This window comes from Leishmania infantum, chromosome 26, assembly GCF_000002875.2.
Source record: "Leishmania infantum JPCM5 genome chromosome 26".
In the NCBI taxonomy this organism is placed as follows: domain Eukaryota; phylum Euglenozoa; class Kinetoplastea; order Trypanosomatida; family Trypanosomatidae; genus Leishmania; species Leishmania infantum.
The window spans coordinates 732,753-747,929 of NC_009410.2; the positions used below are offsets into that span (position 1 = coordinate 732,753).

Below are 15,177 nucleotides of genomic sequence, written 5' to 3' on the forward strand. Positions count from 1 at the left end.
GCCTCCCCCCTCCCTCTCTCTCGCTCGCTGTTGTACTACGCGTTGTTTGTCTGCTGTTCTTTTTCTGTGTGTGTGCGTGGGTGGGTGGGTGCCTGTCACCTCTCTCTACATTGTTCGCCGTACATCCGAGTCTGCGCATGCGTGCTGTATGATGAGGCGCAGGCCATGTTTTCACTACATTGTCGTCCTCGTCCCTCCCCTTCCATTCTCTAAGTCCGTCTGTAGGAGGGAATGCCTTTGTGTTGGCGCGCAGCAACAGCGTGGACACAGCCCACAGGGTGTGATGGCAGGGGCCGCGGGCGATAGTAACATTTTCTGTTGATGTTCTTCCTTGCGGTACATGAAAGGCGTATTTACTTATATAGGTGCGTGTGTGTGTGTCTTTCTTTGTTTCTCTTCCTGTGTGTGCGTTTCCATTCCTGTACCACCGGTCACTAAGACCTCCCCTCCCCTCTCTTCTCTTTTCAGTGTGTGTGTGTGGTGTTGCTGGTGGGGGGAGGCGACTTTTTCTGTCGGCATCTCTCTCTATTATTTATTTTCTTATGCCTGTCTCTCTTTCTCTGTGCGTGCGTGTGCGTGTGTATGTGTATGTGCGTCTCTTTCTCTCTAAACTTCCTGCACCCCTCATTTTTCAACCTTCACTGGCTCCACGCGCCGAACAGAAAGAAAAAAGAATTTATGGGCTGCCCGTGCTTCTCTTTCGCTCACCGTGCCGCCAACCGCGCGCGCCTCAGCAATAAGCGACCTCGACGCGACGCACTGGGAGGAGTTCGCGAGGGAAAGGGAGAGGAGAGAGAGCACAAGGACGCAAGTTCCCCTATTTGTTTGTGTGACCATCCTGGGCCCCTAACTCTCTCTCTTGCCCCCTCCCCTCGCAAGTGCCTGTCTTCTCCCCCTCGCCTTCCCCTCCCCTTGAATGTGAGGTGTGTCGAGAGGGTTGCGCACGATGAGCATATGGATTGTGTGTCGTTTTGGTTGCTCTCTTCTTTGCGGTTTCCTGTGGCTGATGCGTTGCTGTTTTTTTGGTGTAGTTTGTTTGTGTCCCCATTTCGCCGTCGGGGTGCGCCCCTTCTCGAGGTTGTTTGGCAAACACGCATACGGCACGCACGTACGTACGTACACGCATAGTTTTGTACTCAACGCTGTCAATCGCTACAGCGTCGACCTCTCCACACACCCGACTGCCGTGCGCGCAACGTGTAATCTCAGCAGAATAGAAGCGTTCCCCCACCTCCTTCCTTGTGTAAGTATGAGTGTTGCCAGTATATAAAAATCCATGCATATTGTAAATATGTATAGGTAGGTATATACGCGTGTGTATGCATATGCATATGCATATGCATGTATATATATGTGTGTGATGATTAGCTCTCCCTCTTTTTGTTTGTTTGAGTGATCCTCTTCTGTTTGCAACACACACACACACACACACACACACACACGCTGCGAAGCCGTGAGCCCCAAACAAATTTCTTCGGTTTGATATCCTTCCCTCTCTCCTCCCTCCCCCCTTGAAAAAAAAAACAAAGGAAAATTTAGGCCGACAAAAAAAGGAAACCGGGCGAATAAAAGGCCCACACGCGTTCCGGAGCGTTGTAGATCAGCAGCACACTATGCGCACATGTACTTCTCTTTTTTTTTTGTAAAGTTGCGTTGCCCGTTGGCAGGAGAAGAAGAGGGCCAGTGCGGCTCACGGGGTGAGAGGGGGGGGCGAGGAAAAGGCGGAGCCTTCTCCCTCCTCCTCGTGGTGACATCGACGAGATGAGCAAGAGAGGATGTCACGAAAGGTTGTGCTGGGAGAAGGGGGTGGGATTCAGGGAGGAGAGGGGAAGGTCCAGACTTTGGTTCTCCTGCCTTGATGACCGAACGCAATTGCCATCACCTGTGTGGGCTTTGGAGGCACTTCTCCAACGCTCCTCCCCTCACGCCCCGCTCCGCTGCCAGAGACTTTGACGGCTTTATCCCCGTCCCTCACTCTCGCTAGGCCACCGCGCCAGCTTCGATGGGCACCTTCCACCCATTACATCCCCCTCCTCGTCACCGAGGCGCAAGTGAGGAGGTATACATGAGCAAACACTAAACAAAAGAAGAGAAGATGCATTCTTGCTCGTCTCGGTGCTCGTGTCGTCGCCAGCTGTGCAGTTTATCGCGCTCCAGTTCTATCCTTCTATCCCTTTGTCGGCTCTGTTTTCTGTTGGTGTCTTCGCGTGTGTGCACATGAGCCACCGCATCAAAGAAGTGTTCGGGGTGGTGGGGGGTGACTCACGCCACGGCGCCTCCTTTCCAAGGTTTTGGCTGCTGCTGCTGCAGCAACAGCTGCGGCTCGCTCTCTCCCTTTCTTTGTCACGGCGCTGGGTGGCCATAATTCGCTTCCTCCACTTCGCCCATCATCACGGAAACGTACGACAACTAACAAGCAGATAAACAACGAATAAAGCGCACACGATTACCGTCATTACCCGCCATCATCGCTGCCACTACCTCATAGGCAAAGCCGAGCACAGCACTCTCGAAGGAGCAGACTAGGTCACATGCTCACTCGACGACTTATAACGCAGCGCCGCCTTCGCAAGGCGTGCCGTGGGGGGCTCGACGGGCTCGCCGGCGCACCTGTTGCTTCGTGTAGCTCTTTGCAATGGTACAGCACCGGCGCCTGCGCTCGCTCCCCACACAACAAAGGTGCCGGCTTCCCCACCACTGCTCTCCGGTGTGTCTTGAGTCACTACGACGCGTGCCGTGCCCCCATCGTGACCGCTTCGCCGATACGATCGAGTGCGACCTTCAGTTGCGCCTTGTCTGGGAGCTGGCGGCACGCCTCCAACACCGCCCGCAGCGGCGGCAAAGACATGGACATCGTGGATCAGGAGAAGCCGATTCACATCCGTGTTGCGGAGCAGAGGGATAGCCAAATCTACACGTACAGCGAGTACGTTGAGAAGCACGAGTTGGAGGAGCGAGCGGGGCGGACGATAAGCGAGGCCGTGGATGAGATGCGCGACAACCCCGTGTGGATGCTGTGGGCGCTGGGATTTCTGACGCTCGGTGTCGTGACCGTCGTCATATCGATTCGGATACGCCGGGAACAGATGCGCTTTGACCCAAAACTGCGCGCGGTGAAATCCTTCGACAGCCCAGAGGGGCCCAGCATCGGTGGGCCGTTCAGCTTGGTGGACGTCAAGACGGGAAAGCGTGTCACGGATGTGGACATGAAGGGCAAGTGGCTGTACATATACTTTGGGTTCACGAACTGCCCTGACGTGTGCCCGGAGGAGATGGCGAAGATGGCCCGCGTCATCAAGCACCTCGACAAGAAGGTCGGAAAAGACTACTGGCAGCCCATCTTTATCTCCCTCGACCCGAAGCGCGACACGCCGGCGAAGATACGAGAGTACTTGAGCGACTTCTCTCCACGCATCATGGGCCTGGTGGGGACGCAGGCCGAGGTCGAGGCGGCGGCCCGGCAGTACCGCGTCTACTTCGCCATCCCAGATGAGGAGGCCATGTCCGAGGACGACTACCTGGTGGACCATTCCATCATCATGTACCTCATCGACCCCGAGGGGCGCTTCTCCGACTACACCACGAAGGAGTTCCAGTGGTTTGAGAGCTACAGCAAGCTGCTGCGCCGCATGATGGACTACGAGCGGCATAAAGCGACAGTGGAGCAGCAGCGTGCGCAGCGCGGTGAGGCCCCGCTGACAGATGGAGAGGCACCTGCCAACTTGGAGATTGCGAATTTGGCGTCGATGCTCGACAACGCCGAAGCCAAGGCGATGGAGGAGGAGGCGCTGCATCATCAGCCGAAGGGTTTGTCGTCGCTTCGATCATGAGCCCATCAAGCACGTCAGCAACTCCCCCCTCCCCCCAAAAGGAAGAGGGCAAACCTTTGCTAAGCTGGCAGACAAATCTACACAAACGTGGTGCGTTGATGCGGATGAGACGAATCAAATTGAGTGCCCTCAAAGATGCACTGCGCGCCATTCGCACGTGCGCTTGTTGTGTGTGTGCCGTGTCAGAGGTGGATGCGTTGCCGTCATCTCATCGCACGTGATGACGAAAACCAAAAACAAAAAGCGCACACACAGAGAGAGGCGGGCAAAGGGACGCATGCGCGTGTGGCCGTCGTGTTCTTCGGTGCACACGTCTCTCTCTTGATGAGCGCATGTGTGTGTGTGTGTGTGTGTGCCGGAGGGCGAGTGTGGGCATAGGTCTTCTCCCCCCCTCTCCCACCGTGGTTCATCTCACCTCTTCTTCATCCCAACAGTTAGACTCCCTCTTCGTCTCCGTTCTACCCTCTTTGTGGATCATTTTCTTTTTTTTTGCTGTCTTGCCTCGCTCTCCACTTCCAGTGTGCCGATTGCGCTCCCACACTCGTTCGCTCTACTTTGTGACGTTTCCTCTCCCCCTCACCGCCCCCCTCCAAACACACACACACACACACCCTTTCCCTTTTTCTTCTGGCAGCAACACGCTGCCGCTCTGTTCGTTCAACAGGTCTCTCCACACATCGTACCGCCACTTCTAATACTCATCATACTCTTTCCATCATTGCTAACGCTTCGGTTCCGTCTCTGTTCCTCCACTCCTTTGCATACCCCACGAACACCACATAACGATGTCCCGCCGTGAGAGCTGTATCTGGCACCCGATGCCCGAGGAGGTGCGCCGTTCCTCCGTCCAGTCGCGCCGCGCGTCGCTGGCAGCCGGTCGTCGCAAGAGCTTGAACGTGAGCGGGCCTGACTGGGACGTGGAGGCCCCGCCGACCCCGTACTACGGCGACTACAGCGCGCGTGGGAACGCGGCGGAGGCGCACACCTCGCGCGAGGCCGCTGCGCCACTGGCGGAGCCCTCCAAGAAGTTGCAGCAGGCCGATGAGGCGGCTTGCGGGGAGGCGTCGCCGGGCACGGTTGTGGTTTCGTCGAAGCCGATGGAAGACGAGGCGGCCTTCCGCATAAGTCGCACTCGCCACACGGTGCGCTTCCATGGCGAAAAGTGGGCGAAGGTGCTTCGCAAGCGCCACGCCGAGATCGCGGCATGCTTCATGGAGGACATCAAGGACGGCGCGTCTGTCATGGCCGATGAGGCGAAGCGGCTCAAGATCAGAATGAGCGACTGTATGGAGGTGACGTTCGTCACGTACAGCGGCAGCCGTGCACGCCAAAAAGCGATCCACCTGGCGCTCCAGAATTACAGCTTCCCCAAGACTTGCCAGCGGTACACGAGCTTTGAGGCGTGAGGTGCAGGCAGGCGGCCGCGCGCACAAGCGCACACGCGCACGCACTTTTATCCCCGTTGTGCTTGCGCTCCTCTCTCGCTCGCTTCTTCCCCCCCCGGTCTCGCCACACGCCCGCAACGGGGCGATGGAAAGAGAGGGGCGAGAGGGAGGGAGAGAGACACGCAAGAAGAGGCTCACACCTGGCCCACCGCAACACATGACCACGTGAGTGCCCGGCGGTAATTTCAGCTACCCCACCCACCTACCCGCTGACACACCAAAGGAGAAGACTGAGCACAAGGACCCCTCGCCGTGTGCGGCGCGAAAAGGAAACCACGCTCAGCCCTCCATTGCGCCGCGTCAGAGCAAGGCGAGCACCCGAAGCAGAAAAAGAAAACAAAGACAAAAAAACAACGGCGACGATTGGGCACGTGCGTGCGGCAGTGGGGAGGTGGCGGTGGTCGCGGGGGAAGACGAAGCGAACAGCGGCCGGGTGGCGAAAGATGGGTGCGTGACCACGGCAACGAAGCGGGCGCGTGTGGGGGCCGGTGGATTGGAGGTGCGGTGAGGGTGATGGATGGAGAGAAAATGACGACAGAGGAGGTGGCGGCAACTTCGGCGGAGGAGACAGAGAAGGAGCGAGAAAGGAAAAAGAAGAAGCCCTAAAAGGAGAACCGAAGCGCGTGTCAAGCAGCGCGTACCTGTGACACGCGGAAGCGCTTCTATTCGGGACTGTGGTATGGCAACTCTTCCATACGCCTCCCGGCCCGCTTCTATTTTCTGCGGTGCTTTTTTTGTCTAGTGTGTCTCTTCCAATCTTTTACGCGCGCACACACATATATGTAAGCATACACGTATATATATACATATATATATATTAAGCATATAAACATAGATGTGTACATACATGTATGTTTATGTGTATACACACATTCTCTCTGTTTCGCCCTCATGCCGACGAATGCGTCTACCTGCGTGTGCACATCGCCTTTCCTTCACTCTCTTGCAGCCCCAGTACACACAAAAAACACACACCTTCGCTGTCTGTATCGATATTTTTTGCTGTAGCGTGGATTCTTTTCCCTTTTCTTTTCCTTCTTTTCCTCTTCACCTTCGCTTGCTACGTCGCCCTGTGATGCCGATTCCGCATCCCTTTCCTTTTTCAGAGTGTTCGCCTCTTCTTGCACACATACTGGATGCCGTGGCGCTCTTCTCCCATTGTCTTTTTTCATCTCTTCCTTCTGCGCGCTTGTGTTGGAGTCTGTCTTGGTGCGCGCGTAGCATTTCTCTGTCGTGCTGATCCGCCCCAGATGAGGGGGTCTGGCTTCCTCCATGTGATAGCATCTCCCCTCTCTCTATCCTCCGCAGTGTACACCCGCACACTGCCGGACACATGCGCACACACACAGACAAACGTATCAGCACCCGTAGCCGTCACTGTGGAGCGTAGAGGCACGTGCAGAAACGAACTAAACCAAGGAGAAGTCGATTGCCCCCACCCCCTCCCTCCTTCTCTCTCTCCCGCACGCCCTCTGTTGGCTCATCGTTGTCTTTTCCTCCTCTCCCCCTTTTTTTCGGCTTTGTGTTTGCCTTGTGCACCGCCTCTTGTTGCCCCTCCTTCTCCCTGCCTCGCGTAGTGAAGAAACAACAGCCGAGAAAGGGAAGGAGAGGGAAGAAGGACAGGTGCTCGTACACGCATACGCAATCAGCGCACAGAGCGACAGAGTGACCCATGATCCCTTTTCGACTCTGCCTTCTCAGCGTCCCCAGTGGGCGCAGGCGAAAGAGAAAAAAATAGGGAAGCGACCGAGCGAGAGACGCCACACCTCCTGGAGCAACGTCGAGGGCAGCATACACGAGGGACAAGAAGAAATAAGACGAATTACACACGATGCAGTGGCGGCTCTGTACGGCACTTACCCTCATCCACATTTCGGCCTTTTCTGTGCCTTACGGATTTGTGTCGCTGTGCGTGCATGAGGGCCTCCTTTTTCGTTCGTTCATCTCATTTTTCCTTTGTCTTTTCATCTCAAGTACTTCCAGCTCTTCTTTGCCTCTGGTCTGTGTTGTGCCGTGTGTGCGTATGCCGTGTACGTAAATGTGTGTATGTGCATGCATGTGTATGCATGCGTACATGCGCAGATATATGGGCTGGCGCGTATGTGTATATATATATATGTGCCGTGTGTGGCCTATTCTTGTTCTCCAGTAGCAACTCCCACCCCCAAAGAAGACATCCACATGTCTTTTGCCGCCGATATATACGTTTATGTGTGTGTGTGTGTGCGTGTGCGTCGGCGTTGCTCGAAGCAGACACACACGTACACACACACACACACACATACATCAAGAAAAGGCAAAAAAAAGCAGCAGCAGCAGCGGCGGGGTGGGTGAGAGACGCACACACGCACGTAAGATATATTGATATGTGCCACAGTGAAAAGAAAAAAGCGGACAAAAGCGAAGGCCGATGCCAAACAAGGAAGATCACGACACTGCAGAGAAGATGCTCTCTTTCTCGATCACTCTCGTTTTCCTGTCTGTTGCCGTTGTTCAGCTCGTCTTCGACATATTCCTTTATCTGTTCGTCCCACGACTCCTACCATTGCTGTACCGTTGTCATTGATCCCTGGTGTACCAAGGCCGCAGACGGATAGGCAAGCACAAGCACCGTCTCGATGATGGTGGAAGTGTTTATGTGTATGCGCGCATGTGCTATTATTCGCCTCATTCTTTCTTTTATTATTTATGTATTGATGCTATTTCGGTTGGCAGAGACCATTGAGTGCACATTATGCACGCCGTTGTGAAACTTGGTGCGTCTCTCATTTTGCTTTCAGGTGTGTGCGTGTGTGCTGAGCTGCTTGCTTGCGTGCGAGAGAGGTAGGAGGCAAAGGAAGGCGGTCGCTGCATGCGCGCGCGCGGGCTTGCAAGCTCAACCCTCATTGCGCACGCCACTTCATTGTACTCATATTCCCTCTCCGCCGCCACCACCGCCATCTGTAGGTGCGGGAGAAGAGGAAGCGAAGCAACAAACATCAATCAACTGCAAGACAAAAAAGTGTAAAAGGAACCTGCAACACAATCGTACACCACCCGCGCACACGGGATACCATCACGTGTGATGCTATGAGCGCGTGCGGTGGCATCGTGGTCGCTTGCTGTGCTCTGTCTCTTTCTCCTTTCGTGTTCTTGTTCATCCTCTCCTGTCCTTCTTTTTTCTCTTTTGTTTTTGTGCATTTTTTGCGTGTTGGCCATAATCCGTCTTTCCCTTGTGCTGTTATGCTGTTGTGTGTCTTACTTCGTCGTTCGCCGTTGCATATATATATATATATACATAGTTTTTTTTTGTATTCTGGTTTGTGTGCACACGCGCGTGATGCCGCCATTATCACCGCCCTTCCCCCTCGTCTTCTTTCTTTTTTATTCTTCTGTTTCGTGCCCTCGAGTGGAGTGCGGACGCGCTTAGTCGTTGTTCTCTTGGCTCTCCCCGGCGCCCGGGAGTGGTAGTCGTGCGAGTCTTCTGTTTGTTTCGTAAAGGCCTCCCTGCCTGCGTGCCTGCGTCTCTCGCTTTCTGTAGGTGTACATGTAAGTACATATACATGCATGCGTTTATGTGTGTGTGTGTGTTGGGCATACGTGCTCGCTCGGTGTAGGTGCGCGTGACTGATTGTGTGCACCCCCCATCGCTGCCCACTTTATTCTCTCCTCCCTCTCTCTTCCTCACCTCTTCCACCGAATGCATTCTTGTATGCCTTGGTGCTTCGCAGATTCTTGTCGCCCCCCTCCTCCATCATCATCCCCAGACTTTTTTTTCGTGGCTTCTCTCTTGCGTCTAGTCCCTACTAAAACCGCTGTTGACAATTATGAGCAGCATCCTCATCGCCGTTTATCTCCCAACCCCTCTTCCCACCCCTCCTTTGTTTTCTTGCGTGTGCGTGCACGTTTGTCCGGCTTGCTCGCGGTACCGAGAGCATGAGCAACAACAACGAGCCCAAAGTCGAAAAAGCTGCTCGTGGTGTCGGGGGGGGTGGTGGGCAGGGTGGATGGATGTCGTCGCGGAAAAAGCCAAGAGGCGAAACAAAGGCTGGGGCGGGGGGGGGGAAGGTTGGCGGAGGGAGACAAAGAAGGAGGCAGGCAAGAGTGAGTGGGCGCGGATAAAGGATGAGTGGTGGTGTGGTGCGGTGTGTGTGTGCGCGCGAGGCAGAGGTGAAGGAAAGGATCTCTGTGCTTATATATGCGTATATGTGTATGTACAGCTATGCAGTGCGAGGCGTCGAAACAGGCATCGTGTGCTCTTTCTCTTAGACTAGGATAGCCCAGTCAAGCCGCAATCGAAAAGAGCGAGCGAGCGAAACACACTCACGCACACACCATTCCTTTTCCTTCCTCACACGAACGCACACGCATGAGCGCACACAGAGGAGGATAGCCAGCTGGCAACAGCGACACCAGCGACGAGGCAGGCGCGAAGAGAAAAACAAAAAATGAGCGACGACAAAAACTTTTTTCGTTGTTTCCAAAAAGAGGTTAGAAGTATTGCGGTGAAACGGCATCATCATCATAGGAACGAAAAAAAAAAGAGGCAGATGTGGCAGGCGCAATCAAGAGCGCAGTTGGGAGCGCGCGCCTCTGGAGTCGTTGCTGCTCTGCTTGTATGCTTGCGTGTTCGAGCAGCACACAAACAACCGTAGAGAACAAGAGGCGCACAGGTGATGCACAATGAAGTCATCGGCGCCGAAGGAAGTTCGCGCGTTGCCTCTCTCTTCTCTCTCGTCTCAATTCTTCATGCGCATCAACGACTCTCTATCTCTTCCCCGCATATGCCTCTGTACGCGCATGCGCACAAAAAGAAGTCGCCAAGCAGCACATTACGAGAAAAAGAAGGTAACAATACAAGGTGGAACAGAGCTCACTTCACGCACATCGCTACACTCAGGACTACGCATACACGCATACGCGTGTTCTCCATCTTCCGCGGCCTACACCACTTGCATCCTTAGCAAGGTATCCACTCTCATTATCGCGATTACCAGCATCTCCATTTTCTTCCCCAAACCCAGCAAGATTGCAACTGTCTCCCCCCGCCTGCGTGATCCATGCCCGCGTCTGTGCACAGCGACGACAGCGAGAGCCGCAAGAAGACTGCCCGGAACAGCGACGGCGATAGCGGTGATCGCATCATCGACGGACTCCGCTACCCGCGTCCGGGGCGTCAGATTGATCAGTTTGGGTTTGAGCTGACCACCCACAGCTTGCACTTCCACGGGTGTGATTGGGATATCCCGTTGACGCAGAAGCGCGATGAGCTGACGAAGGCCTTCATGCAGGATGCCGCGGAGGCCACAAACGAGCCAGAGGAGAACATCCGCAACCTTCGCTTCATTGTTACGCCGACACACCTCGACGCGAAGTTCACGGTGCGCCACAAGGTCCACGTGTCGAAGGACAAGGTGCACAAGATGCTCTCTTCCTCCAAGTGGACGCTTGTGAAGGCACTATATGAGCCTCGGCAGAAGATGCGGCGGCCGAATAAACCGGCCAAGGCCCGCGCCGGCCACAGGGGAGCCCAGGACGACCAGCCGATGCTTGGTTCGAACCGACGAACACCTTCGCACAACCTTAGCTTCTTTGGTCGCGCCAACGTCGGCGCCGAGGGCCCTGAGTTCGAGGACCACGCCGACGACGGTGAGGAGCCCGTGGCGTACGAGCATCAACTGGACGCGAAGATGCGGCGCACGACAAGTGGGCTCTTCATCTCCGTCGGCCTTGCTGCATAGAGAAGGGGCGGAAGAAGGGACAGACAACGAATAGGGGCACTTTAAGAAAAAAGGGGGAGAGATGGATGACGTGTGAGTGAGGAGGAGCCTGTGAGTGGATCCGCCATCACACACACACACACCGGCGTACTTCCAGACACACCCACACGGTGATGCATTTGTGTGTGCGTCTTGGTGTCTGTCTCTCCTACCTGCGTGCATTGCCGCTCCTGTGCATCCGTGCTTGCTCACTGCTGAATACTTCTTATTTTTTCATTTTTTCCCTTCTATGCCCTGCATTGCCTCACTCTGATTGTTGGCATTTTACTTAGTCGTGTGTCCTGCAGCAAAGACGAGAAAGGGTGTACTTCACTTCTGTCCCACGCCTTCTCTCTAGCCCGTCTCGTCCGTGCCGTCGTTGCCCCTTTCTTTTTGTTCTCGTGGCTGGGAAGGGCCACCCGACCCCTCCCCCCTCCGTCTCTCGCACGTAGTGCAGTGTCGTGCCGCGTATGTGTGCGCGCGTGTGTATCTATTTGCTCTCTTGCAGTGTAGCTGACGTCTATTCCCCGTGCGCTGCTCTTCACGCGCGTGGGAGATGCTGAAGGACGCGTCGCAGATGTCCTTTTTTGTTCTTTCTTCATTGCTTCTCCCGATCATTTTTGCATCCCTGCATCACGTACAGCTTCCCCTTTCCAGCTCACACGAGCCGGCGCAGGCACACAAACACACAGAGTGTATCGCCTGATGCTATTCCATTATCTGGCCTCTCCCTTCCTCGTTTGCCGACAGCGCCATCCCCCTCAACGCACAGACACCAACCAATAACCCCCCTTCCCCCACGAAACTCAGGGCTGTGCTACTCTTTGCACAGCAGGAAGAGCTTTCGCCTCTGATCTCCACAAGGCGAATAAGCGTAGAAGGCCGCCTCGGTGTCTGTGCGTGGTGCTTAGTTTGCACGTGCTTCTCGCCTATTTTCTTCCCCCATCTCATTTTCTACGCGCACGTGCGCGTGCTCCGCTTCGTCGCTCTTGTATGTCTTCACCACCCCCTCCCCTACTTGCCGATAGTGTTCGTGGCTTCTGTTATTATGGGTGTTATCGTGACTAGGTGTTGTGTGGAGTCGTTGCTGCGCTGTGGCGGAGTAGTTTACATCTCTCCCTCTCCCTCAGCCTGTATTGCCTCTTTTTTTTCTCTCGTGTCTGCCATTTCGTGGTCGCCGCACGCCGCGTCCCCTCGTCGACTCCGTCACGGACTCACGCTCCCTTCCTCCACGGCTGCTTTCCTTTCACACATGGGAGGTTTTCACCTTTGGCGCGCCTCTGCGGCGGCCGCTTTTTTTTTTCTTCGTCGTTTTGTTTTTCCCTCATTCGCTTCCGTTGTCGTTTCGTCTCTCACCTCTCGCACGTGTCGTGGTTGAGGGTTGCGGGTGGGATGATGTCTCCGTGTGACGGTCTCTCCCCTCCTCGAGGTGTTCTGTGTGTGCCTGATACGCAAACACATGCACAGTGAGCGAGAGCGAGCGCGGGCCCTCATAGACATGCGCACACCCGCTTACCCCCTTCATGCACCGCCACTATATCAGTTGTCTGCCGATCGAAAACGACAAAGAGAGAAGCCGCGCAGTCATGATATATAAGGGAGGGGGAGGGGCGAAAATGCGCCCACCCTGCCGAGTGTGCACGCTTCCGCGCGCGCGCGATTGAGAGAGAAGGGGTAAGGGCTGCACAGCGTTTCGTGGAAGCCGAGGAGGGCGAGGAAGTGACGACGCCACCTTTGCATGATAGTCTTTCGCCTCACGTCTTCTCACGCGGCCGCTAGCTGCTTTTTATTTTGCGCTCTGTATGCAAGCATGCATGTGTTGGGAGATGCTGCTACGATGTAGCGGGGCCTTGGAAGGCGCTCGCGGGTTCGGCGCGCACATAAACGTTCGCATCCACACAGCGGCCGCGTTTTACTTCAAGCGCGCGGTCACACCAGCACCCTCCATGGTCAAGCTCCGCAGGCTCTTCGCACTACTCCTCTCCTTGGAGGAGGGGGCTCTTGCGTCTACCGCCACTTTCCAACCTCTCTCTCTCTCCATTCTTCTATTGCGCACACGTCCATGATGGCCGATGAGGCATGTGCGCGACCTTATTCGGCACACATGCATAGCGCCACTCACGCACACAACGCATTTCCAGGCACGCACCACGTTAAAGCAGAGGGTGGCGCCACACACAAAGGACGACCGTCAACCGCCTTCGTGCAGAGAGGCACGCTGTAGATATTCGTGCACCTTTTCGCCGTATCGTATTCTCCGCCCTTCGCTTGCTTTCCTTGTAGCTTACAAAAGCCAGTTTTCGCGTTTGCTTGTCTCGTGCACCCGCAGCGACGCCAGTCGCCCATCACCGTTGGTGCGCCACGCCGTCCGCGACAGTCTTTGTGCCTGGGTGTCGGTGTGCGCTGAGGCGTGCACCCGCGCAGACACTTGTGCTCAAGTTAAAGCAATGCAGCAACTTCAAGCGCGGCTCTCCGACAAGCTCGATGAGCTGACGAAGGACTGGACAGCCGAGCAGCGGAAGCTGTACGGCGCTGTCGCCCTGACGGCTGTCGTCGCCTCTGGCGCCGCGTTGATCGGTGCCAACGTGATGCAACGCTGCTGCGGCGGGCGCGGCAGGGCAGGCAACGACGCCACCCGCTCAGAAAGTCACTCGAAGAGCTCCGACATCTATGAGAGTGAGGCGGCGGCGCGCCAGTACATGGAGTTCCACTACACGCCGTCGCGCGAGAGCTACACGCAGCGGCTGCGCTCCGTGAGCGAGGCCTACGACTTTCCGACGCGCGTCGCTCACAAGTTCCGCACCTACGTGCAGCCAGGCAAGCGCAAGCTGCGCGGGCTCGACATCGGCTGCGCAACTGGGGCCTCGGTGCTGGAGATGTCCAAGGTGTTCGACGGCGGTGTCATCGGCATAGACTTTTCGGAGGTCTTCATTCACCTCGCCAAGGAGGTGGTGAACCAGCCGACGTCAGGCAAGAAGGTCACCTACACCGCCCCTGTGCAGGGCGAGATCACGGAGAAGCGCGAGCTAGAGCTGCCTCGCGCGGTGCGGCCGGAGCGCTGCGAGTTTTACGCCGGTGACGCCATGAACATGTTCGAGGAGGACAGCAAGATCACAACTACGACGTCGCGCCTGTACCCCGACGTCAAGTACTGGCAGGCAAAGAAGGGCGAGACCTTTGACGGCGTACTCTGCCTTAATCTGATCGATCGCGTGCCAGACCCGCAGCGCCTGCTCAACAGCGTTGTACGGCTCCTGGCTAAGGATGGCATTCTCATTCTCGCAGACCCGTACTCGTGGTGGGAGGATGCGACAGAGAAGTCACGCTGGCTGGGCGGCCGCAAAGACGACGGCGTGCGCAGCGAGGATGCGGTGAAGGCGGCTCTGGAGGGCAAGTTGGAGCTCCTGAACGAGTCGGACGAGGCCTTCCTTATCCGCGATCACATTCGCCACTATCAGCTGGGATTCTCCCACTGCACTGTGTGGCGCAGGAAGTAGAGCCGTGGCGTGCGAGCAAAATGAGGGCGACTACCGCTGCTGAGCGCAGCTGGCACGCGCTTTTCCTTCCCTTCTTTGGTGCTCTCGCACTCTCCCTCGTTTAGCAGTTCAGAAAAGAGGTATGTGGAGAACGGGCTCAGGGAGACGAAACACACACACACACACACAAACAACGTCGCCATCACCCGCGCACACGGACTCACACGCGGCCCCCTCTCTTTCTCCACTCGTGATATCGTTTGTGTTTGGTTGTTGTTTCTCGTTTTTCTATGCCGGTCTCTTGGACACCCTAACACACACGTACACACACACACACACACACACGCATGTACGCGCACGTATCTTGTAAGCTCTTCTTTGTTTTTCTTTTGGCATCTGTTGTGTGGGGAGGCGCTACGTTGGTGAGTGCGCCTCTTTCATGCCTTCGACCCGCCTCCGCCTGCGTCTCCTCTCTGTTTTCCGCTGCACTCGTGTGGGTGCACTCTTTGCTGCTCGCGTTAGTCGGCGGCACACAGCGAGCATCTTTCGTGGGTGTTGGCGGTGGGGGGAGGGGGATACACGGACAGCATGCAGTGCGAATGGCGTGAGGAGGATGTGGAAGGAGGGGGGGGAGGCATCGCTGTGTGGTGGTGAGGTCACATACGTGACGGTGAGCTCCCTCCCTTTC

At 55.9% G+C, this 15,177-nt stretch overlaps 4 protein-coding genes across 4 annotated transcripts; all 4 read left to right on the top strand.

Moving 5' to 3' along the window:
* Nucleotides 1–2,531: 2,531 nt before the first annotated feature.
* LINJ_26_1970 (putative electon transport protein SCO1/SCO2) lies at nucleotides 2,532–3,830 on the top strand (the record flags this gene model as incomplete). The annotated part of the gene is made up of 1 exon (XM_001470499.1): nucleotides 2,532–3,830. The coding sequence occupies one exon, from the start codon at nucleotides 2,532–2,534 to the stop codon at nucleotides 3,828–3,830; it is 1,299 nt and encodes a 432-aa protein (XP_001470536.1).
* Nucleotides 3,831–4,615: 785 nt separating this feature from the next.
* LINJ_26_1980 (conserved hypothetical protein) lies at nucleotides 4,616–5,236 on the top strand (the record flags this gene model as incomplete). The annotated part of the gene is made up of 1 exon (XM_001470500.1): nucleotides 4,616–5,236. One exon carries the CDS (start codon nucleotides 4,616–4,618, stop codon nucleotides 5,234–5,236), a length of 621 nt encoding a protein of 206 aa, XP_001470537.1.
* A 5,078-nt stretch (nucleotides 5,237–10,314) lies between these two features.
* LINJ_26_1990 (conserved hypothetical protein) lies at nucleotides 10,315–10,995 on the top strand (the record flags this gene model as incomplete). The annotated part of the gene is made up of 1 exon (XM_001470501.1): nucleotides 10,315–10,995. One exon carries the CDS (start codon nucleotides 10,315–10,317, stop codon nucleotides 10,993–10,995), a length of 681 nt encoding a protein of 226 aa, XP_001470538.1.
* A 2,465-nt stretch (nucleotides 10,996–13,460) lies between these two features.
* Nucleotides 13,461–14,510, top strand: LINJ_26_2000 (conserved hypothetical protein; the record flags this gene model as incomplete). The annotated part of the gene is made up of 1 exon (XM_001470502.1): nucleotides 13,461–14,510. The coding sequence occupies one exon, from the start codon at nucleotides 13,461–13,463 to the stop codon at nucleotides 14,508–14,510; it is 1,050 nt and encodes a 349-aa protein (XP_001470539.1).
* Between the last annotated feature and the right edge of the window lie 667 nt (nucleotides 14,511–15,177).